At 46.5% G+C, this 25,730-nt stretch overlaps 1 protein-coding gene across 2 annotated transcripts; it reads left to right on the forward strand.

Annotated features, from left to right (window-relative positions):
* Window positions 1-589: 589 nt before the first annotated feature.
* On the forward strand, window positions 590-24,732 carry LOC121289989 (ras association domain-containing protein 2-like). 2 transcript variants are annotated; one of them, XM_041210084.1, is made up of 11 exons: window positions 590-674; window positions 5,815-5,888; window positions 10,130-10,205; window positions 11,997-12,148; window positions 12,545-12,639; window positions 13,888-14,054; window positions 15,193-15,294; window positions 16,278-16,329; window positions 18,181-18,302; window positions 19,771-19,868; window positions 20,851-24,732. In XM_041210084.1, exons 2-11 carry the CDS (start codon window positions 5,827-5,829, stop codon window positions 20,918-20,920), a joined length of 996 nt encoding a protein of 331 aa, XP_041066018.1. In that variant the 5' UTR covers window positions 590-674; window positions 5,815-5,826; the 3' UTR covers window positions 20,921-24,732. The 2 variants fall into 2 exon arrangements, with proteins under 2 accessions (XP_041066018.1, XP_041066017.1); XM_041210083.1 differs by lacking the exon at window positions 590-674 and adding an exon at window positions 1,051-1,170.
* Window positions 24,733-25,730: the final 998 nt, after the last annotated feature.

The raw sequence follows: 25,730 nt of genomic DNA on the forward strand, positions 1-25,730 counted from the left end.
AGGAGATCAGGAAAGGGGACAATGTTAAAAAACCAAATTCCTTCTTTGATTCCTCACCCGATACCCTTCCAGCTCACAACCTTTTTGTCCCACTGATCTTGCTGTTGCCTCCTTTCCGCCAGTTGATTGAGAGTGGAAAGTACCAGTCTGTTCCCAGTGAGTCTCTCTCTTCAGGGACCGCTTCAGAGTCGGGTAAGTCAGGGCAGGAATTGAGGAGGGCAGTCATTCTGGTACTTTTTGGCAGCATCTACAAGTTCTGAAGGAAACACCACAGAGCTTTGCCTATTCAACACTGGAGTCTCCACTACACTAATCTAGAATGTGTTTAACTTTTCTACCAGTCTGAGACTGGTACAGATGGTTTGACAGATGGGCAAGAGCCCCTATATAATCCCAGGCCTCCCTTGAGGGAGGAGGATAAATATGTTTTGAGCATTGAACTCTTTCATGTTTGGGTTTGAAGGGCATTTTGAGCAGGGCCTTTCCAGGGCTGTCTCTTTCCCCTGTTACATCCTCTCTGACATGACAGGAATAAGATGAAAGGGCACTTCTGCAATTTCCGATCATGTCAGGCACGTGACAGGCTTTCTTTGCAGCTGCTAGAAGCAGTTTGCAAGACAACATCCTGAGATCTGGCACCCTACACGCTCTGAAATGTTGATCTTGTTGCAAAGGTTTGCAGTTTTCTTCACCTCTCTCTTGAGTAGAAATATTTTGTTAACACAAGGGGAGGCGTTTGTGCATGTGTCTTTTGGTTCCTCTGTGCAGATGGCTAACTATCTCTATGTAAGACGTTCTTGGTGGGGGGGGTGGGGGGGGCGGTGCTGTGAGACCTGTGTGTGTGTGTGTGTGTGTGTGCGCGCGCGCGTGTGTGTGTGTCTTTAAATCTGACCAGACGCAGTCTGTCATTGTCTGCCTTGAGATCCCGCCCTCCTTGCCGCTGATTGGTTAATTCTCCTCTTTGTGACATCGCGAAGCAATGTTGCCAACGTTCCTTGGCTGCCGCCGATTGGCCGCCCTCCATGTCAATCATTTGAAATCGCCCCAGTTCCGCAGCTTCTTTCAAAAGGACCGGGACCCCCATGGCCAAAGCTTTTGTGAAGAGCGATCCAGACAGCGGCTTGGAGCACAGCCTCGCTGAATTGATGGAAGAAAGAAGCTATTAATGAGGTAAAAAGGAACAGAAAAATCTCCTCTTTTCTGCTACCAGGCGAGTTCCTCTTCCACCCCTCACCCCCCCCCACCTCCCCTCACACCCAGCCTTGTTAAAGTTCCAGGACATTTCACTGATTTAAACAGACAAGACACCTGGTTCCGGGTGTCAGCTTTGCTTTTTGCTCAAGTAGTGGTCAGCCAGAAAGCTGCCTTCAAACGGGGAAGGACTGAACCTCGCCACCACGCACCACCCCCACCCCCCGTAATAAATTCAGGCTTTCCCCGATCCAAAGCAAAGGGAGAATAAGTTTAGCTCACAGTGAAAACGGGGCGCTTGTCGCTTGTTGTAAATAGTGTGGGCTGCTCCCTGTGCCAGCAAAGCCAAGAGTTAGCATTGGCCATCACTGGCATAAGCTTGTGTGAGGAGAGCATTGGGCTAGGAGTCACGTCCCAAAGTATTGGCATGAGGATGGCATCGCTCACTGTCTCACTTCACCCCTGTGGAATGAGCAAAGGGGTGTGGTTAATACAGAGAGAGAGAGGTTAGCTGGTGCCCTATAACCCCAGTTTGAAGGACTGGAGTGGGTGTGAGAGAGAGACACTGTGCAATGATAATCTCAAAGTGAGGAAAACTCTCTCTTCTGTTCACCAACAGTGCTGTCATTCCATGGCACTGGTCCTGCTCTGTGTCTTTGTAAACAGATTCTGCAAGTTGTGGTTTCACAGTGCTCTGAAACGAAATCTTTTGTTTCCCTTTTATTCTCCCTCCCAAAGGCAGCAGCTGCTTTCTGCATCTTGTCCATGAATTGCCTGGCAGATAAGGTGGTCAATGTTTGAATGAGGTTGGGAGCTATGATTTCAGGTCATTCTGATGTTGCAGTGAGGGCTTGGTGAGATATTGTTACTGTCAGGGGAGAATTGTTACACTCAGCAGCTGTTTGATCGAACCCAGATGTGGCCTGCAATGATTGCGCTGCACGTCTGACTGCTAATGATTCTGGTGGGGGAATGGTGTTCAGAAAAGCTGCACCTTTCACCTCTGAAGGACACACATGTTTGGCATGTTCGAAGACTGTTTGTCTTGTGTCCCACATTGTTTGGTTCTTTCTCAAAGCCAGTTCAGCTCTGTTTTTTTTTTCACAACCTCTTAATTGCTGCCCTTCCTGCACCTTTCTGGGATCCTATTTGCAGTTTGTCACCCACACACTTCCTGACTTGGCCTCTGTGCAGTGTGTTTGCACCAGCTTCGTTCTCACAGCTGCACACTGGCAGCCTCGGTCTGTGAATAACCCACCCAGAGGTAGCTGCAGGGAGGCGGTTCACTTCTCCTGGCTACTGGACCCAGCTGGTTTGTGCATGAACAGAGAGAGAGTGACTTTTTCAGTGACCCACTGAAATGTGTTTAGTCAGTCGTGCACAAAGCAGACTTACAAATGAGAATGATGGGACTAAATGTAGCGATGAAGAAAGACAGAAACAGCAGGCTGCTTTCGTTCAAGAAGATGGGATTGTGGAGTGTTGAAAGTGATGGAGGGGTGTTACACACAGAAACAGACGGATCCCAATGAGTCATCCGTCACGGACTTAGGTCCAGGGTGAAATATCATTCGATGAGCAGTGATCATGACAGTGACTGGGGGGAACATTGTGAAGCTGTCGACTGCACTATCAGAGTCAGTGATTGAAGCTGACGCTATTAACCTTTTCAGCATTTATTAGAGAGGATGAATGAATGTGAGGAAGATGGGCATAGGGTTACTGCTGGTCTGGAGGAGGATAAACCCCAATCAAACAGACCTTTTCCATTGTTGCCTTTTCTTTTATTCTTTATTGGGATGTGGGCTTCGCTGACTGGGCCAGCATTTATTGCCCATCCCTAGTTGTCCTTGAGAAGGTGGTGGTGAGCTGCCTTCTTGAACCACTGCAGTCCATGTGGTGTAGGTGCACCCACAGCGCTGTTAGCGAGGGACTTCCAGGATTTTGACCCAGTGACAGTGAAGGAACGGCGATATATTTCCAAGTCAGGATGGTGAATTACTTGGAGGGGAACTTCCAGGTGGTGGTGTTCCCATCTATCTGCTAACTTGTCCTTCTAGATGGTAGCATTCGTGGGTTTGGAAGGTGCTGTCTAAGGAGCCTTGGTGAATTCCTGCACTGCATCTTGTAGATGGTACACACTGCTGCTACTGTGCGTTGGTGGTGGAGGGAATGAATGTTTGTGGATGTGGTGCCAATCAAGTGGGCTGTTTTGTCCTGGATGGTGTCAAGCTTGTTGAGTGTTGTGGGATCTGCACTCATCCAGGCAAGTAAAGAATATTCCATCACACTCCTGGCTTGTGCCTTGTAGATGGTGGACAGGCTTTGTGGAGTTAGGAGGTGAGTTACTTACCACAGAATTCTCAGCCTCTGACTTGCTCTTTTAGCCATAGTGTTTATAAGGCTTGTCCAGTTCAGTTTCTGGTAAATGGTAACCCCCAAGATGATGACAGTGGGTGTTTCAGCAATGGTAATGCCATTGAACATCAAGAGGTGATGGTTAGATTCTCTTGTGTTGGTGATGGTCATTTGAGTAACATTCGACAAGACAGAAATGTTGAGTGCAAATTTCAAGCAGTGTATAATCAACACCTGGAACCCAGGGTCAGTTCACAGCCTTGAAATCACTCTTCCAGGGAATGGATTCAATCTTGGCAATCCAGCTTTCTAACTAGGCTGGTCCAAGCATGATGGGCCAAATGGCCTTCTTCAGTGCTGTATGACTTTGATACCAAGTGATGTATTGGCTTTTTGGCACACTGGCATCAAGCACTTGTCCAGCATGCTGTCTGGGTCATCTTGTGCCCTGAATGTGATTAGGTGTCAGAGCACCACTGGCTTTCTGTTAGATCATAGAGCCCTTTCTGATGGGACGGAAGCAAAGCAAATTCCTCTCTCTCTTTCTCTGTCTCTCTGTCTGTGTATGTCTCTCTCTCTGTCTCTGTCTCTGTCTCTGTCTCTCTCTTTCTCTCCCCCTCTCCCTCTGTGGGTGTGTGTGTGTGTCTCTCTCTCTCTCTCTCTCTCTCTCTCTGTCTCTCTCCCTCTCTTCCCCTTCCCCTGTCCTCTCTCTCTCTCACTCTCTCTCTTTGGCTCTCTTGCACTCTCTCTCTGCCTGTCACCTTTAAGAGGCCACAGTCTACAACACAAAACGTAACTCACCTCTCTGAAACCGGTTCTGTTTGCCAATGATGTACACACACAATGAGAGAATAATGATATTATTACTGCAAACTCCTTAAACAGCAATTCACAGCCAATCCATGGGAAGAAACAGTGAACAGCGTGTACTCTAGAATGGTGCTGTACCTTCGAGGCAGAATTTCAATGTGGCTTTCAATGTCAGCCAAGGGGTGATAAATGACTGTCAGGATTCCAACTGTCAGTCTGCCTCCCCTGAGACCCCTCACTACTCCATTTAAACATCAGTGGGTGTGCAATGTGCAATTTACTCTTTGGCTGTGCTGAACTGTGTTGAGCAAGAGGATTTTTTTTTTTGTTGCCGCTTGGTTTTCTGGGTGCCTGAATCAGCATTGGTAAAATAAAATGGGCATTTTCTACTGGCCTGGGAGGAAGTTCTGTGGGGGGTGGGGTTTGAGTGCCAGATGCAGCTGCAATGATCCATTGCGACAGAGGTAGATGAGAGCAGTAATGTCATGGTAACGGCGACTCTAGCAATGAAATGAGGATCTGAAAGTCTGTTGTGTTCGTCCGGCTAGAACCAACTATCTGTCAGCCATGATGGTCCCAGATTGCTGCTCTCCTGCCTTGTCCTAGAGTATACGGGCCGTGTAGCTCACCCTCTGAACCTAGCTGATCACCAGTTCCCTTACTGGGGCTGATTGTTTTCTTGCCTGACTGCACAAGGAATCTTCTAGCAATGTGGCTGCAGATCTGTCATCTACTGAGGTGGGTGGGTGATGGATTGCAATGCTTCTCCACCAGTTGCCACTCTGAAGTGACACACAGAGTTTAAACACGCCCTGATGCAGGTTCATGTCAAACCGTTGGTTCTTGTTACAGAAAGTTCCTGTCTTGAGGCTGTCCATTTGCATTGGGCTGTGCCACGATGTGTTTCAGTGTGGAGAGGGACCACTTCGATCATGCTTCCCCAGGAGCAGTAACTGCCTTCTTCTCTACCCAAGTAACTTCCACTCTTTTCTTTGTGAGATTTGCCATTTGGCAGCAGCTTAGGTGTCAGCTGTGGTCCAGTGGGTAACATTGGTTGTGTCACAGTCAGCAGGACAAGGGCTCAAACCCCACTCGAGAGAACTGAGCAGAACACCTAGACTTGATACTTCAGCTGCAGCAGTGCTGCACTGTCAGAGGTGCTGTCTTTTGGATGCGATGTTAAACACAGTCATGTCAAGGTGATTTATGATCATATTCTCTATTTTTACCATTGGGTGCACCATCTGCAGCTGCTGCTGAAGCCAAGGTGAATAGTGTACAGCTTGAACAAAGTTGAAGAGTTATGGTTGATGTGTTGGAGCAAGACTGCACACAGAGCCAGTAACTGTCCTGGGAGAAAGGGCTATCTTGTGAGCAAGCGCTCACCGGGTTTGGCACAGAGCAGTTGCTTATCTTCTCCACTCATTGCCATCTTGTCTCTCTTTTTCTCACCAGAGCCAGCCAACAATGACTGTCCCACCGATGATGGAAGATCCCGTTCGGATTGGGGAAGACAAGTACATTCCCAAGTGAGTGAGAGCCCCATGGACAGGGTCCGAGCTTGCAAAGCAGAATCGAGAGCAATGCTTCCTTCCTTTTCCCCTTTTCCTTCCTGTGACAGAGACTGAGAGGGGCACTCGTCTTGGAATCCCGGAATGTTGGCCAACATCCAATTGCTAGATGCTGTGAGGATGATTCCCCTGGCTAGGGAGCCCAGAACTCATGGTTAGAAACTCAGAATGTAGGACAGAAACGAAGAGGAATTTCTTCACTCGGAGGGTTGTGAATCTCTGTGGAGTTCTCTACCCCAGAGGGCTGTGGATGCACAGTCATGGAGCACGTTCAGAGCTGAGATTGAGAGATTTTTGGACTGAGGGAATCCAGGGATTTGGAGAGCAGCTGGGAAAGTGAACCCGAGGTAGGAGATCAGCCATGATCTCATTGAACAGCAGAGCAGGCTTGAGGGGCCGACTTTTAGATTCAAGAATTGGACAGCACAGAAGGAGGCCACTTGGTCCAATATGACTGCTGTTAGCAAATTAATCCCATTTCCTCTACTCTTTTTCCCCACAGTTCTGCCAATCTTCCCTCTTCAACCATTTTGGAGATTCCTTTCCTCCTGCACCTATTTGTCACGATCTTTTGGGTTTGGAGGATGTGATGGATATAGAGGGCTGATGAAGTATTGGACATGCAGCCTCCTTCCTGACTGAACAGTCGGGAACGGCACTGAGTTGCTGAGAGACACAAACACCACAGGATTCAGCTCCGTGACCTGATCTGCACCGAGATACCTAATCTCGGCCGAGGAGGCTGGAGAGACTCTGAAAACAGTATACACTCACTGTATACGCTCGGCCTAGGTCCACAGCCCTCCCTGGATGTAGGCACTGAAGAGCGAGAAGCTGGAAGCGAGACTTGAAAACTATGAAAGGGTTTGAGAGAGTGCGTAAGGGAAGGGAACAGTCTCCCCTGCCCAATCCCTCCTGTGGTTATTGAGGGGGGATGGAGCGGTGCGGAAGCCAGTGTCGATGGAGTCCTCAACTTTAAAGTAATCTTTCGGAGAGTGAGGAGTGGAAATGTAGGACAAGCGTCTTTAGACAGAGGGTTGTGGAGCATGGAATAATTTATCACAAGGAAGGGCATGGTTTAAAAGAGAATGGGAGGACTATGTGAAACAGGGAAGATATGGAGATATGAGGAGAGAGCAAGGTAGTAAGGATTACATATGGATCGCTCAGGAGTTGGCGTAAGCGTAGGGGTTATCAGTCCTCCATGACTGCCAGAGCACCTTCAGGAAGTGAAGATGGTATCTGCTGGATACCACTGCCAACTATCAAGGAGCTGAATCAGAGGGACATGGAACAATTGTGCCTCTTTCACTTCTATTTGTTAGAAAAATTGGATAAGGATTTTTTTATTTCTTTTAGAAAAGAAGGGCTATTTAACCAGCTGTAGTGGTTAGAGATGGATGGTGATAGGGTGAAAACTTCAGAAATATGTCTAACCAGAGGCGGTAGCCCTACAGGAAGGGTGGAATGGCTTCCTTTATGTGCCCTGAGTGTCTGCTATATGGATGTTGAGTAAGGACAGAGTTGGATTGGGACACAATGCCCCATGTAGTCGAATAGCCTGCTCTTGAGAGAGGTAACAGAGGATGCGTGGAAGAGGGACTTAGCAGGGAGGAAGAAACATTTGCCAGACAAAGAGTTGGGGGTTGGATGGGGAAAGAGGCCCAAGTATACAAAGAGGGCTTTTGTTTAGTTTACATGGGGTTAACATGAAAGATGAAGTCACTCCTTTTGAGGCCTGAAATCCTAAAATAAATCAAACTCCTTGTGTGCAACTCTCTGCATTTCCCTATATGAAAGGACTCAGTTCCCCTTTCTTTCCCATTCACCCAGCTGACGATTCATGACTGTGAAATCCTCAGCATTTCAACTGCTCACCTGATTTTTGACAAGTCCAAGCGAAGTGCAGACTGAAAATGATCCAAGCACTTCTCAGGTCCCCTTGTCTGCTCCCTGGCTCCATAACAACCACTTGTGTCAAAGATTGCCCATGTCTTTTGTAATGAAGTGTTTTGAAACCAAACAACCATTTAACATTCATGTGGATAAAAGCAAAATACTGCGGATGCTGGAAAATCAGAAACAAAAACAGAAAATGCTGGAAAGACTCAGCAGCTCTGACAGCATCTGTGGAGAGAAAGACAGACTTAACGTTTCGAGTCTGTATGACTCTTCAGAGCTCTGAGGAACGGTCATACGGACTTGAAACGTTGACTCTGATCCTCTCTCCACAGATGCTGTCAGACCTGCTGAGCTTTTCCAGCATTTTCTGTTTTTTTAATTCAATATTCATGCTCTGCTCTTCTGGGCTCTTGGACAGACATATCTCATTTCCATCGCTCCACTGTTGATATCTGTGCCTTCAGTGCCTGGACCCTAAGCCCTGGAATTCCCTCCCTGAACCTCCCCGCCTCTCTTTCCTGCTGTTAGATGCTCCTTAACCCTCCTTGTTTTTCCCCTGACACGGCCTGGTGTCAAATATTTGTTTGGTGATGCTCCTGTGTAGCAGCTTAGGATGTCTGACGATGGTAAAGGTGTCATGGAAATACACGTTGGTCTGTTGTTTGAGGCTGTGACCTTCTACGTGTTAATTCTAGGAGGGTTATACCTTGATTGCCTGGACTGACGAGCTGTCCCTGTTCACTGGCCTGAAGGGTCCAGAGTGGGGCCTGGAATTGGCTCATATGGGTCATGGCAAGTGCCATTGATACATTTGCTGAGGCCATTGATACATTTGCTGAGGCCATTGATACATTTGCTGAGGCCAAGAAGCTTTGCTGAGCTGATTCAAAGGAGTTTAATCCTGCGTGTACGTCCGATATTTGACTGGGATTGACGTGCTGAGAGAGGGAGGGGTGGGGGATGATCTCCAGTTTCACTCGTAATGTCACCCCTCAATTTCAGAACAAGAATGCTTTCCCTGGGAACGTTTGGAAGCCTAAGAGACCGAGGGGGTAAAACAATAAGTGATTGGATTCAGGTTATCAACTGCGGTTTTTAATCATCTTCTTCCTCTCGCCTGTTATATATTTTACACATCAGAGCTATGCAGAGATGACACTAGTTTATATGTGTGTAACAGGTTTTATTCACAATACTTTAGAATGTTTGCTCCATGCTTCAGCTCTGGCTTCTTGCTCTTTGTGCAGTTGTGTTTACTTTTCTGAGTCCATGCCTAACCAATCAAGCACAGTGAGCATCAATAGTAAACAGACTCTCAAAATCAAACACAGAACAATTGAACACGACAACAACTCACTAGACGTTCCCAGTCTCTGACAGGGATGGGTTCATTAGCTATCCTTTGTTTTCATGACAGTTGAATAGATTGCAAGGAGCTAGTTGTATGTTGAAGGTTGAAGATGCAGGCTCTTGTCCCTGATTGACTGAGCAGCTGGATTTGAAGTGAACCCAGAGTCTCTCTTTGTCAGCTCACAGACTTATTGGCTTCATGGTGGGTGGAAATTTTACAAGAACTGGTACACAATTGGACTCATTGCCACCCCTCTGTAGCCTTCCTGTTAACTGCTGACGACCTGCTGGTCCTCCTTCCCAACTCAGGGAGCTTCAGTACCGAGGGAGTGCTGCACTGTCAGCGGGTCAGTACCGAGGGAGTGCTGCACTGTCAGCGGGTCAGTACCGAGGGAGTGCTGCACTGTCAGCGGGTCAGTACCGAGGGAGTGCTGCACTGTCAGCGGGTCAGTACCGAGGGAGTGCTGCACTGTCAGCGGGTCAGTACCGAGGGAGTGCTGCACTGTCAGCGGGTCAGTACCGAGGGAGTGCTGCACTGTCAGCGGGTCAGTACCGAGGGAGTGCTGCACTGTCAGCGGGTCAGTACCGAGGGAGTGCTGCACTGTCAGCGGGTCAGTACCGAGGGAGTGCTGCACTGTCAGCGGGTCAGTACCGAGGGAGTGCTGCACTGTCAGCGGGTCAGTACCGAGGGAGTGCTGCACTGTCAGCGGGTCAGTACCGAGGGAGTGCTGCACTGTCAGAGGGCAGCACTCCCTCGGTACTGTTCTGAAGTGTCAGTCCAAGTGTGCCCAAGTCTCTTGAAATGGCAAGCTGCTGACTCGGGCAAGCACTCTAGCCATGAGACGCAGCTGACACGTGTGTGCGCGCGGGCATGTGTGTGGTAATGAGAGTGGGGCAAAGATAAGGAAAGCAATAAAAGAGTACTCTGTTTCCCCTCTTTACTGTAGGAAGGAGCTCCTGGGACACTTGAAGACGTACAACTATTATTATAAAGGACAGACTGCTCAGCTCCGACACAGAGAGGTAAGCTCTTTACTTGGACAGTATGTAGGTTACAATGAAAATCCACAGGATGTAGGACCAGGCTGGCAGCTGTACCTGGGGGCGTGAGATTGAGAAACGCAAGCTTTCGTTTTGCCGGCCCTAAGCTCTGGAATTCTTTCCCTCAGCCTCTTAGCCTTTACCGTGTCTTCCTTTCAGATGTTCCTGAAAACATACCTCTTTGACTGAAGTTGTCAGCAACTAATACCTCCTCATGTGACCAGGTGTCCCATGAAGCACCTTGGGATTATTTTTTTAAATCCTTTCAGGGGATGTGGGTGTCGCTGGCAAGGACAGCCTTTGTTGCCCATCCCTAATTGCCCTTGGAAGAACCTTGATCAGTCATTTCAGGAGATGGTTAGGAGTCAGCCACATTGCTGTGGATCTGGAGTCACATGTAGGCCAGACCGGGTAAGGATGGCAGATTTCCTTCCCTAAAGGATATTAGTGAACCAGACGGGTTCTTACGGCAATCGGCAATGGTTTCACGGTCATCATTACTGAGACTAGCTTTATGTTCCAGGTTTTATTATTGAATTTAAATTGCACCAGCTGCCGTAGGAGCAGGCTCCAGGGGCCGAGTGGCCTCCTCCTGCTCCTAATTCACATTCGAACCCATGCCCGCTGAGCATTAGCCTGGATACCCAGATTACTAGTCCAGTGACATTATCACTCCGCCACTCTCTCCCTCTTATACCATGTTAACATTACTCTGTGAAAGGCGCTATCTAAATGCACGTAGTGTTTGCACAGGATGGAGAAATCCTGGCAGCGTTCAACCTCTACTCACTGAATTCAGATTTTCCTGTTGTTTGATTGTGTGTTACCCAATTAACAAGAGAAGGGGAAGAGATAGACTGTGTGCTCTTCACATCCTCTGCACGAGCCCCTTGCAGTGCCTGCTGAGCCCACTGGAGGGCAGCAATCTCTAGGGCACATGTGGTTTTGTGTGTGAATTTTACAGTGCAGAACCAGGCCATTCAGCCCAACTGATGGGTGCTTATGCTACACCTGAACCACCTCCAACCCTCATCATTTCACCTATCAACGTATCCTTCCATTCCTTTCTTCCTCATGTGTTTATCCAGCTTCCCCTTAATGCATCTATCCTATTCACCTCAGCCACTCCCTGTGGTTGTGAGTTCCACATTTTCACCACTGTCTGGGTAAAGTAGTTTCTCCTGAATTCCCCCATTGAATTTATTAATGACTGTCTGTCTTATATCGATGGGCCCTAGTTGTGGTCCCTTGTACGAGTGTAAATATCTTCCATATGTCCAAACCTTTCATCGTTTTTAAGACCTCTCTACCAGGTCGCCCCTCAGCCTTCTCTTTTGTTCAGGAGTTATAGTCATTAATGGCACAGGAGGCCATTCAGTCCATCAAGTCTATACCAACTCTCTACAGAGCAATCCAGTCAGTCCCACTCCTCTGCTTGATCCCTGTAATCCTGTAAGTTGAAGTATGCAGCCAATTTTGAGTCCATTACTGCTTTCTGTGTTAAGAAAGGGTTCCTCCTCACATTCCCCCTGTACCTCTTGTCCAAAACCTTCAGCCTGTGTTTTGTGTTTTATGTGCCATCAGCTGATGGGGGGGCAGCTTTTCTTTGTCTAGTTTATCTAAACCTGTCAGAATCTTGTACACCTCTATCAGGTCTCCCCTCGATCTCCCTTACTCCAAGGAGAACAAGCCCAGTTTCTGCAATCTCACTTTGTATTAAATTCCCTCCCCGCTTGGGACCATTCTGGTAAATCTCCTCTGCACCCTCTTCAGGAAGAAGAAGAGCTGATCATCGAGGGGCTTCTCAACATTTCATGGGGACTGCGCCGGCCAATCCGATTGCAGATGCAGGATGACAACGAGCGGATCCGACCCCCGCCTTCATCGACCTCCTGGCACTCAGGATGCAGCATCGAAGCACAGAGGTGGGCAGCCACTGCACCGACCCTCACCCCCGACCCTCACCCCTGACCCCAACCCGACCCTCACTCTGACCCCGACCCAAACCGCCATGCTAACTCCAGTATCAACCCTCAGCCTGATACCATCTCGAACCCCGTCCCTCACCCCGATAACGAGATGTCATGGGGAGGGTAATGGAGGGGAGGGGGCTGAGTACGGGGAGGGGGTGAATACAGGGAGGGGGGTGAAGAAGGGGAGGGGTTACAGGGAGGAGAATGGCAATGAGAAGGGAACGGTGTGATTCTTTCTGCTTTCGAATGGTATTTTCTCATTGTGGAGTCAGCTCGGAGGTGTTTCTCAATCCTGATTAACTGTTTCATTCTTGTTGGAGTCCTGATAAAATGCTCTTCCTCACACAGACCCACCAAGACAACATTTGTTATACCAGACATCAAAGTGGAAGAGTCTGAGAGTGTGCCTGAGAAGAGGGAGACGGTGACGCAGAGTGACGACAGTAAGTCTATTCTCACTCTTGTCCTGCAATGTCCAGGTTTCAAACATGCAGTCACATTGCATCAGGAGAAGGCCATTCAGCCCCTTGAGCCTGTTCTGCCATTCAGTGAGATCATGCTTCCTCTGTATTTAAACTTCATCCACCTCCCTTTTCAAACAAAAAAAATCTATTGCCCCAGATGGAAAATGATGAATTGATATGTTTGCCAACCCTCCAGGATTAGCCTGGAGTCTCCAGGAATTGAAGATCCAGCTCCAGGACACTGCTGTGCGAAACCCTGGAGAAAAATCATCGGGATGGTCAAAAAAAATGGGACTTTTTGTCATTTTCTATGAACATTTCTCTTTACCAGATGTAAAAAATATTGAAAATTGGGAACAAAAAAGGCTATTGGGCTGACAGTCAAGCAACGTCCAATTGGGTAGTGAGTCTTTTTGCTTTCCAATTGGTGCAGGAAGGCCGCACGACACAAGGATGGTTGTGTTGGCCGACTAATTCCTGGAGTGTGAGGGCAAGACTGTGTGATGAAACCTCCAGGAATGCATTGAATCACAGTTGGCAACCGTATGAATTGAGCTGGCATTTGTGGGAGAGAGTTGCACACATGTCCCAGCCTTTGTGTGAACTAGCATTTTCCTGTCTTCTGTGCTGAGTGACCTGGCCAATGATCAAGTAAAGATCTAATTCAGTCCAAGATGTGTCACTGTGGAGCTGTTAGAAGTCTGCAGTTACCTCTTGGTCTGTGACCCATTCAGTCTCATTGCAGATGTACCCTTATTGTGAACCACTCCCAGCGACTCTTCCGGTGAGTGGACAGTTGGGTTTGGCCATTTTCCTTGTGTTTCCAACTACCCCACCCCCTCACCCTCTTCTCCTGCGGCCCCCCCCCCCTCCCCCAGTCTGGCTCTCTCATCAGTCAGAACCACCAAGAGGTGATCTCTTGACTTTGTCCTTGTTCCAGACTGGCTCCATTGGGAAGAAGAGCCAAGGCTGGGACATGAATGGTTCTCTTTCTGATCTCTTCATGCTGGGGCTGGAGGGGAAAGGTGGGGGAGTGGCATTTTCACTCATCCTCGGTGAGGATCGAGGCCTGACTGACTCCCTCCAGGGAGGAATAGCCCACTGACAACTGAATGGCCAGGCCTGGATATGTGGCCTCGGGCTGGAGGGTGGGTGACTGTGTTTAGCTGAGAGGAAGATACTGGTAACGGGGAATGAATACACTCTGTTCCCCTTTTGCTTCTCCAGATTCCCAAGAGTGCAGTTCGGGTGACGCAGGGAGTTCACAGTTAATGCGGACCAAGAGTGATGCCGGAGCCCTGATCTTCCGGAGGGCAAATCTGCGGTCACCAAGTGACAAGCGCAGAATTAGACGACATCGTTTCTCTATCAATGGTCACTTTTATAACCATAAGGTGGGTCAAGCACTTAGTGACTTAGTGGGATGCCAAGAGAGGGTGGTACATGGTGCCACAGTGTGGCAGAGCGTCACTCCACTGGCAGGCCTGGCTGAGTACAGTGTAAAAGTTCTGGAGCATTGCACTGCCTGTCAGCTTGCCAACTCTGCTTCAATATATTCTTGGAGGCTTTACCATGTTGCCTCTTGCCTGCTCACTCAAATTGTCTTTTTACCCGTTTCTTCAATCGTGACTGAACGCACGTGTTCACGGAATATGGAAAATATATTGGGGTGGAATTTTACAGGAGCGGGGTAAAATGTAAAATGTGGTGAGCCGTTCAAAAGCCCATTGACCTTGGCCAGACTGTAATATCCCATCGACGTACAATTCCACCCATTGTGTCTCTTCCCCTGATCAGGGAGACCCCTGTGCTGGGTAAGCAGGGTCAGTAGCGAGCTGTCAGGAATCGGTCAGATATGACGCTGTCTGACACACAAGGAAGAAAGAGAAACACACTGTGGATGTAGGATTCCTAAAGTCAGAACAGAAAATGCTGGAAATACTCAGCAGGTTTGGCAGTATCTGTGGAAAGAGAAACAGGGTTCATGATTCAAAACATCTAATTTCTCACAGATGCTGCCTGGTGTGCTGAGTGTCTTGTTTTTTCTTTGGTTTATTCTTTATTATTTATTATTATTTATCAATACATTAAAAGCTTTCACTGGATAAAAGCCCTGAATACCCCTTTGAGATTTTCTCATTCTCATTATACCGATTAGATGCTGTGCTCCCATGAAAGGAATGGTTTCATACTAAGTTCCTTCACTGTCACTGGGTCAAACTGGAACTCCCTCCCTAACAGCACTGTGGGTGTGCGTACACCGCATGGACTGCAGCGGTTCAAGAAGGCAGCTCACCACCACCTTCACTTGGGGATGGGCAACAAGTGCTGGCCCAGCCAGTGAAGCCCACATCTCAGGAACTGATTTTAAAAAAATCAGTGGCAAATTTCTGCTCTACCTCTGTTTGGATTGTCTCTTTGACATAGTCCCTTGTGGAACACGCTCTCTCGCCAGTGCAGACATGATGGGCTGAATGGCCTCCTTCTGCACCTGTAATCATTCTGTGATTTTCTTCCTCTCTCTTTCTGCAGACATCTGTCTTCACTCCTGCATTTGGTTCTGTTACTAATGTCCGTGTGAACAGCACCATGAGCACTCGTCAGGTCTTAAACCTACTCCTCAACAAGTTTAAGGTAAGCAGTTGGTGGGCACAAACCAGCTTCTCCGACGTAGTGCAGAGGAAAGAGGTGTTGGTGAGAAATAGTTCCTGATTTGCATGCTGTGGAATGAATGTGAGGTGATTACAACACCTAGTTAATGCCTTCACTCAACCAGAAAGTATTTCACAAGAGCTGTGAGACCAACTCTATGAGTTGTGTTGTATGACCTGGGACTTTTTGTCTATTTGGGAATGCTAACAATTCCATTGCCCCTGTACTGTCAGACTTTTGTTCGATATTCACTCCAGCATACACTGGAATTTTCTTCTGTCTCAACTCTTGTAATGCTCTCCCATGCCCTCAGCCTCCAGGAACTTCAGCTGGTCGAACACTCTGCTCCCTGTGCACTGTCTCAGACCTTGCTCCATTCACCCATCACCAGTGTCCTCACTGGACTGCATTGACTCCAGCTCCTCTGATGCCTCTGAATTGAAACCCTCTTCCTGACATTTCAATCCCTTCTCCTTCTCAGTCACCCTCCTCCAGCCCTGCAAGCACTGTCTAACTACCTCAAACATATCTGTCCCTCTACCTCTGTTCTCTTGTACACATGTGCCCCACCCCTCACCACACCATTGTTAACCATGCTTTCAGTCAGACAAACCCCTGCATCGTCTGCAATTCCTTTCTGAAATCTCTACGTTCCTCACTGCTTTTCTTCAAATCTATCTCTGGCCACATTATTGGTCTCCCCTCCGAGTCCTTGGGCTCAATGTCTATTCTTTGTCTGGTTCCCCTGGGCAAGGCATTGAGCCTTTCTTTTGAACAGCAAAGGTACTATGTAAATGCAGGTTGTTGTAGGTCAAGGCCTATGCTAACAGAGGAAAGGAGATTGGGAGAAAATGGTGGGGATCTATGGCAGGGTCAGAAAGGTCACAAAATTGAGAGATTTGCCTTGGACAAGGGACAAGATTTTGAAAGGTGTTATCATGTTTTTTTCCCCCTTTTCTTTCCAGATAGAAAACAGTTCTGATGAATTTGCACTTTATATTGTTCATACCAGTGGAGGTGAGTGGTTGATGGGTATGTCTTTCTTGAGATCTTGCACAGCAAGGTCATACACCAGGGAGAAATGAATCAATCTAATGTCAAAGTAATCTCACAGGTTGGCACTGAATCTAGTGAAAACACACAGCAGATTGGTCCAGATCTTCAGGCCAATTTGGAGATTTAGGGAGAAGCATTGGCATAGTGGTATTGGCACTGGGCTAGAGGCATTGTCACTGGATTCCAGGTTCAAATCCCACCTTGGCAGGTGGTGAAATTTGAATTCCACAAAAATCTGAAATTAAAAGTCTAATGATAAATCACAGCCGATTGTCGTAAAAACCCATCCAGTTCACGAGAGTCCGTCTGGAAGGAAATTTGTCATCCTTTCCCGGTCTGGCCTACAGCAATGTGGCTGAATCTTAACTACCTTCTGAACAAGGGCAATTAGGGATGGACAATAAATGCTGGCTTAGCCATGGATGAAAATAAAATGTACCACTCTGGTTGATACCTGAGTGGATGATGTTCCCCCCCCACCACCCTTGACAGAAGATCAGCAGACGTTCACCTGTCTATCTGGGAAGCGTGCTGACTTAGGCTGGCTGCTCACGGACAGCCAGAAGCAGATTTCCAGCACTCAACCCTGCACCTTGTCAAGTTTGTCCTTTCCCCTTCAGCCCCTTAGCATTTTGTACCTTTTTTCAAAAATTCTTTTCCATTCAGTTCCAAAGTTATGCAAACAATGATATCAAAATTGACGGTTTCGTGTTCTCTGAGTTGACCAGTGTCTTCTCTCTGTGTATAAGGATGTAGCTACCACATGAGGTAGTGTAACTTCACAGGGTCAGAGACAGGCCACAAACACAGTGACCTTGTGATATGATGTGTGGGTATATGCTCCGCATCTTACTCATGTATTCAGTATAGAGGAAGACACAGAAGAGTACACACAGACACTGTATGATGTTACCATGCAGGTTAGCACATATAGAAAATCAGAATTTTATTTAAGTGGTGAGAAACTTGTAAATATTCAGGTTCAGAGATTGTCGGGTAGACTTGCACAAGAAACACCAAGTTAGCATGTGCCTAACTGGCAAGCGTTTAGGAAGGCAAATGGAATGTTGGTCTTTATTGCAAGCGGATTGGAGTACAGGAATAAGGAAGTCTTGCTGCAGTTGTACAGAGCTTTGATGAGACCACACCTGGAACACTGTGTACAGTTTTGCTCTCAGTATTTAAGGAAGGCTATACTTGCATTGGAGGTAGTTACAGCGAAGGCTCACTAGGTTGGTCACTGAGATGAGGGGGTGTCCATTGATGCGAGGCTGAGTACATTTTATTCTCTGGAGCTTAGAAGAATGAGGAGCGATCTGACTGAAACATACTAGATTCAGAAGGGGTTTGACATGGGAGATACTGAGTGGTTGCTTCTCCTGGCAGGGGTATCTAGAACAGGGGCGGGGGGGGCGGGGCACAGTCTCAGGATAAGGGTCCATTAATTAGGATTGAGAGGAGGAGAAATATCTTCATTCAAAGGGTTGTGGATACTCAATTATTGAATATATTCAAGACTGAGACCAACAGATTTTGGGTGCCTCAGGCATATGGGGATTGGATGGGAAAATGGAGTTGAGGGCAAAGGTGAGCCATGATCTTATTGAATGGTGGGGCTACTCCTCTACTCCTACTCAACTCCGAGAGTTTAATGTGCAGTGGTCCACTCCTGTTCCTATTACTTAGGTTCTTATGTAACACAGGACCGTACACACTGACTCTCTCACATGTTGCAGTGGGGACACAGAACAATTTAAGTGAAGACTGGAACAGGTTTCTTTCTAATCTTTTTGATGGTGTAACTCTCTCCAGAAAGAACAAAATTGAAGGATTCAGACTATCCTCTGATCTCCCGTATTCTTCAGGGACCATGCGAGGCCATAGCTAAAATCTTTCTGATGGAGAAGGACTTGGGTGAAGAGGTCACCTATGATGTGAGTCCCTTTTTCATGTTTACTGATCAATTGAATTGCCTGTGGGGCTACGGATGAGGGAAGTTGCAGTCGAGAAACTGTTCTTTTTGAGTGGTACAGACCGAGAACGAGATGGGCTGCCGGTGGTGTGAGAGCATGTGTGAGATTCACAATGGGCTGAAACACATGAATGGATGTGCGTTTTCTCCTGGCACCCCTTGAGGTACAGGATAGCAGTCACCATGACCGTTCCCCCATCGAGCCTTGCAGTGGCTTTGGCAAAGAGCTCCGAGCAAAGATTGGGTACGATTTGTAGGGAGTCAGAAAGCCAAAAGAGAGTAAGGCAAATGGAATGCTGGCCTTTATTTCAAAGGGAATGGAGTATAAAACTAGGGAAATCTTGCTAAAACTATAGAAGGCGCTAGTTGGACCATACCTAGAATACTGTGAACAGTTTTGGTTCCCCTAATCTATGGAAAGATATACTGGCATTGGAGGCAGTCCAGAGAATGTTCACTAGGTTGATTCTGGGGATGGAGGGAGGTTGGGTCTGTACTCGTTGGAGCTTAGAAGAATGAGAAGCGACCTTATTGAAACAGGGGGCTTGACAGGGTAGATGCTGAGAGGCTGTTTCCCCTTGTGAGAAAATCTCGGACCAGAGGGCATAATCTCAGAGTAAGGGGGCACCCATTTAAAACAGAGATGAGGAGGAATTTCTTCTCTCAGAGGGTAGTGACTCTGTGGAATTCTTTACTGCAGAGGGCAGTAGAAGCTGGGTCATTAAGTATATTCAAGGCTGAGATGGACAGATTTTTAATCAGTAAAGGAATCAAGGGTTATGGAGGAAAAGGCAGGAAAGTGGAGTTGAGGATTGATTATCAGATCAGCCATGATCTCATTGAATGGCCTACTTCTGCTCCAATGTTTTATCGTCTTATGTGCGCAGGAAAGAGCTGTGCTGCTGGGGTTCATTGCTGCTGCACACTCGACAATGCAGGGACCTTTGCAAGCATGTCCACCCAGGACAAATGAGAAGGTTCTCTACCCCATCACCAGGGATGACCTGAGTTTCCCTGACCAGGCTCTGTGTGAGGCAAACTGGCTGGATGAGATCACACTCATCTTCTGGGTCTGATTTTTACACAGTCCTAATGGAAAGTAGAGGATTAGAATTTATTGGAGTGCAGGAGAACAAGCTCAGAGATGAACAAGTGAGGTGCTGCACTGCCACTGCAGGCACAAAGATGTCATTACAGCATGACTCGTTTACATAGGAATTTTCCATTTATGATGAATAAAGGATCAAAGGAGGCTCAAACATGTATGTGAAATTCTTATTTGCCTCTCTAACCGATTACAATCAATCTAAGCTGTAATGCCAGGAAGTAGGAAGGGGAAATGTTAATGTTTGGTTCATGGTGGAATAGTTCCAAATATTTCTCTCAATTTGTATATACTTGTCTTTTTACTCTCCCTTACCCGAATACAGGTTGCTCAGTACATCAAATTTGAAATGCCAGTGCTGCAGAGTTTTATTGTAAAACTGAAGGAAGAGGAAGATCGAGAAGTCAAAAAGTTAACACGCAAGTGAGTTCCTGTCCAAATCTCAGCACTCTGGGCCAGCTTGATGTTTTCCTGGTTTTTCGGGAGGTGGGGTGGTGGAGCCCATTTTGGAAAAGAAAAAGGTGAATCGTTGCTCACAGTTATAATTTTGGTAGGACCACTGAACACCTCTGGGTTAATTTAGAGTATATCTTCGCACTTTTAAATATTTCAAACGTTACTTCTTGGAAGAATTTTGGAGCGCCGCCACTGGTGGGAGGGTGTAACAACATGTTTACACAGGAAATTCCAATGATAACTAAAAACACGGGAACATGTGAGTGAAAAAGCTGGCAGGATGTACAGGCTAAAGTCAGATTTCTTGAATAAAATTACGGATATAGATATTGATTATGGATGAGAGACAAACCTCTGTTTTATTGGGCCAGTGCAAGATCTCCACTTAACAGTGGGAAGGCTTTGGCCATAAGAAATTAGAGTTGGAGTAGACCATTAGGCACTTCAAGCCTGCTCTGCCATTCAATCCGAACATGGCTGATCTTTTACCTCAACTCTACTTTCCTGCCTAATACTTTACACAATAAAAGTTGACAAAAGCTCTCTTACTTTTGCACCCTTAAGTCTCTCTTTATAAAGCCAAAGATCACATATGGTGTTTACAAAGACTTATCAACCTGTCCTTTCACCTTCAAAGATTTGTCTTCGCCAAGGTCTCTCTCAACCTGTTCCCCTTAAATTCTATTCAGTTTGCATTCGCTTTGGAAATGAAAGGTTAAGAGCATTCAAGAATAAAGTATGAGGCGAAATTAAGGATTAAGTGAAATACTTAAAGTTTGCACTGTCAGCTGTAACTGAGGGGGTAGCACTATTGCCCGAGACTGATAGTTGTGTGTTGAAGTTCCGTTCCTGACCACCTCATCCAAGTTGGCACTCCCGGTGCAGTATGGAGGGAGTGCTGCACTGTCATTCAAAACGTAGCCTGAGATGACGATGTTTCTTTTTCCAGGTATTCAGTGATGCGTGCCATCATTGAGACACGCGTGCAAGAACTGACAGAGTCCTGGGCACATATCTGAGACTCAGCACAGCGGTTGGATCGACTGGTACAGGATGGTTTTGAGCAGGCGCTCTTGGTTGTTAGCGTCTGGGCCATGACGCATAGACTATGCACTTCACTACCTACCGACGAGTGGGACATTCATGCACCTTCCAGACTGGCACCTGTGGAGAAATGTTAGCTGGGAAGGGTTCCTGAACAGGGTTGCCAACTCTCTTGAATTTCCCTAAGGTCTTCAGCAACTGAAGATGAATCTTCCGCTCAGCATTCTGAACAAAATCTAGGTGAGAAAATGTCGGAGGAGCATTCAAAAACATCACCTTTGCCACCATTCGCACCCACCACCCCCACCCCCCCCCTAAAAATTTTATTTGAATACTTGCAATTCTTTCAGGAATATAAGAGTTTGGGGAGAAAAGGCTGAGTCGAGAATCAACAAAGTGAGTGATAAAGACTGCTCGTTTCTAACTGCTGTGAAAAGTTGGGAAAACCATAAGGATAGGCAAGTTGGATGAGCAGTGACAGGAGCGTGGCAGGTGGTGTAGGTGGGGAGAGGTCAGGACATCCTGATGAGACCTTTGGGAATACATCCAATCAGAACTGGCAACCCGATTCCTGAACCATCCCAGCATAGACATAATGGGCCGAATGGCCGCCTTCTATGCTGTAACAATACTATAATTCGCCTCGAACCACTCCATTTTGCTATTAAACAACTTTTTGATCACTGTTCTAGAACAGACTCGAATGTTAAGGGTGGATTAGATCTCTGGGGTCCTCTGCAACCTGAGCAGCGTCATGGTACTCAACTTAGGTGAACCACGTATTGGCAAATGAATGTGAAATGTTTTATTGAAACCCGAAGCACAAGAAATGAAAATATTGGTGAACAATCCTATTGGGTTGCAGCACAAAAGCTACTTTGAAATGTTGCTCTCTAAAACTTCAGTGTTCTGCGGAGGCTTGTAAGACTAACCTCACTGGAAAGAGGGAAAACCAGACCGGCACCTGCCTTTTCCAGCTGTCTTTATTTCTGTGGCTTTTCCCTTGTCCTGTTGATCTTCTCACACGGCTGCTCTCCTGCCTCTCAGTCAGAAAGTTGTGGCGTCAAGTGCTGCTCCAGACAGTGGGATACAGAATTCTTTCATGGCATGCTGCGCTGGTAGAGCTGCTGTCCTCTCACATGAGGCATTCGACTGAGGCCCTGTCTGCCCCCTCACGCGATCAGTAAAGATTTCATGGCACTACTTTAAAGAAGATCGTGAGAGTTCTCCCCAGCATTCTGGCCAATATTTCACTCCATGTAACAACACTAAAACGGATGGTCTGGTCATTATCACGTTTCTGCCTGTGGGGACTGACAGTGTGCAAGTTGCCTGCCATGTTTCAGACATGACAACGGCGAGTTACAATTTACAGAAGTAAAGTTTGGTGTCTGAAGCGCTTTGGGAAAACATCCTGACATTCTGAAAGGCGCTGTATCAATGCAAGTCTTGTTTTTTCCCTCAGTAATGTGACTTCTCCAGTTAGGAGGTGGATGAAGTACAATATTGTACCACTGTGGGCAGTGGGGCCTCAGAAAGCCTCAAGCAGATGGACGAATCCAGTCTTGCTTCAAGTACACAGCAATTGCCAATAAGCTATGTCAGGTAGGTGAAAGGATAGGGGACCTGAAACCTTCCTGGGTAGCTGCTACTGCTCATTGAGGTCAATGTTGGTTGCACAATACCTGTTAAATTATGGAGTTGAATAGGGGGTCCAGGCCACTGGACCTTTCACGTTTCTGTTAGTCTCCTGTGCCATCTTGTGGACTTAAAACCTGCTGCCTTGTGGGAGAGACGGTGTCACATTATCTACTCAGTCCACAAGCCGAGCTGAACGAAAAGTTGCAATCATTTGGCACTTTTCATGATCACCAAATGTCAATCATCTATTAAGTACTTTTTGAAGTATGGTCACTGTTGTAAGGTAGGAAACACAGCAGCCAATTTTGCACATAGCAAGATCCCACAAACAGCAACAGGCAAATAGCCAGATAATCTGTTTATTTTTGTGTTATGTTAGTTGAGGGAAAAATATTGATCAGGATATTGCCATGAGATCTTTTACGTCCACCCGAACAGGCAGACGGGAGTCAATTTAAGATCTCACCTGAAAGACGGGACCTCTGACAGTGCAGCATTGCAAGGCAATACCCTCAGTACTGCACTGGGGTATTTACTTGATCCTTGAGCTCAACCCTAGGAGTGGCATTTGAACCCAGAACCTCGTGACTTGAAAGTTGCTTTTCTTGGGACATGAGAGAGATCCTGGGGGGACTAGAGATGTGACCTATTCAACAGTTAATGAAGGATATGTTAATGTAATGAAATGAAATGAAGAAAATGATTGGGAAAAATATCCCATTTGCCTGAATGAGTGCAGTCAGCTCTACCCAACATCTGATTTGAGCTGTTGCTGATTTTTGTTTGTACAACGCAGCCAAAAGCCATTATCGCTGGAATTGTGCACAGGGAGGTCACCCAGCACCTGGGCTGGTTTTCTGACCAGGGTGTTCCATTCTAATCAAAAAGCCAAGACCTGAACCATTTCCAATTCCTCGCCACCAAGTCTACACCCTCTCCTTTTCTTGTGAATATGTCATTTTCCACTTGCTGCAAGTCTACACCATGGAGTCCAAGCCTGTGAAATAGTCACCAGTAAAAAGAATGAACTTTTTTGTCTGACCAGGAAGGTACAAATCTCCACACATTAGCACATGGTCAGATTATAACAGGGGTAGGGATGGACTGTGTAGGTAGTCCAGTTTTCTGAATTTTCATTAACACGATGATCATGTGCCATATGGTCAAGTATGTAATGGACAGCCAACAGTCAATGATTTGAACATGAAGATTTATGTAATATTGTAATCAGGTATCCTATTTGTGGAAAGCGCACTTAAAATGTCTGGTACAGAATCTAATTGCACTTTGACGTATGAAATCTGGCATTGGACTTTTGGGAAGGCGCTGAGGGAGTCTGAATGGAATCCTGGTCTGAGTTCAGTTTCTGATCACCAGGGCCTCAGCAGGAAGAAGATGGGTTGCAACAAAATTGGCTTTGGCTTAGCACAAATGCTTACAAAAAGAAATGTTTTGTTTCTCGTTCTTTTCAAATTTGCGTTGTGTTTGGCCAGTTCTAATTTGGCTCATTGTGTTTATTTCTCTTTAGTTTGACTCATGTGGATGAAGTAGGGTAGCAGCATCATGTTAATTTGGATGAAGTAGGGCAGCAGCATCTTGTTAATTTATGACAGGAGGTGATTGTATTTGGGGCTGTAAATGTGACGAGATGTGTCACAACGTAAACATGGGTATGAAAGCGAGTGTGATCACAGAAATGAAACAAGCGCACCGACAAACAGCCACATGGTTTCCCAACAAGAGGAGGCTTATCTAGATGGAAGGACTGAATGAATCAAACCGAGGACACGATTGGCTGTATAAAGCATGCAAACTGCCCACTTTCTCATTATCCTCCCTTTTAGAACATTTCTGCATCTGTTCTTATGCCCAGGTTGTTACTCTCTTGCAGAAAAGTTCCCATTCTCCCTTTTCAAAGTGGTATCATTTTGAATCCCAGATGAACTAAAAATCTTGTTTTGAGTGCTGAGCTGTTCCCAGAGCATCAAAAGCCCATCAGTGTTTGACCTAACTTGGAAGAAATTGTAAGCAATATATATATATATTTTTCTGTCGCACTATTTCATGACATACATACATTTGGCTAGTTAAAACGTGAGCTATTTTTAAAAAGAAAGATGGAGTTGAATAAAGTCTAACGAATTTACTTGCTTGTGATTTTCATTTACTCTGTGTGAAGGAGTGATGTTTGTACATGAAAACCGCCCAATGGTTTGACACTATTTTATGATCCTGAACATCCTTACCATGACTTCTCTATCCTCCTTCCACCCCATCCTCCAAACAAAGTTGTGTGAGTCACTGCAGCCATACATTGTTCACTCCCAGGATTCAGGTGTCAAGGGACAAAGCCAGTGTTTGTATGACCCTTGCCAAGGTGCTGCTGCCAGGGGCTGGACCTTCTCTGTAAACCGCTCCCGTCGAGCTGCTGACAGTATATTCCTGCAGTGCTGGTGTGTAGCCAGCTGTGGGATTTTGACTCAACACTGCTGAAGGAACAGGGATATTTGCCCAAATCCAGCTGGTTTGTGCCTCTCAAGTGGCAAGTGACGCTGTTTCCAGGCTCATTACTCCAGGTAGTGGATGTAGTAGGTTTCAAAAGAACGAGATATGTTTCTTCTAATTCCTGGCCCTTTGGCAATTAAAATTGTTCTTTTTTTTCTTTGAAAAGAAAGCTTTAAGCTCAGTTGGGGAGGTGATAGTTTTTTTTTCTGGTGACCTGTCCAATTTAGCACTGGGGAGACTTGAAAAAAAGCTGAACAATATTGATGTGCTGGTGATAGCTGGATAGCTATCATTGATCCCAATTTGGACCTCAGAGCCTTGGTCTAACGGTAAGGGAGATCAACTTAGTCTTTGAGATTTGCTTAAGAAAGAGCTGGAGTGTTAAACTGGTAGATCTGCCCTAAAGAGAACAGAATGATGAAGATGTCAGAGAGCTGGCATCTTTTACTCAGTGCTGTAGGTTCAAACCCAGCAGAGACTCTTGTACATGGTTCAACAAACTGAAGAATTGGGTGAAAGGAACTGAGAGCTTAATTCTCAACTCTGAGTGATAAGACTGACCATCTGCCGTGGTCCTCTCAGACAATTGACTGGAGTCGTCCTTCTCGGGCAGGTAGCTTTTGCAAGGCTCTAACTCTA

This window comes from Carcharodon carcharias, chromosome 17 (genome assembly GCF_017639515.1).
Source record: "Carcharodon carcharias isolate sCarCar2 chromosome 17, sCarCar2.pri, whole genome shotgun sequence".
Taxonomy (NCBI): domain Eukaryota; kingdom Metazoa; phylum Chordata; class Chondrichthyes; order Lamniformes; family Lamnidae; genus Carcharodon; species Carcharodon carcharias.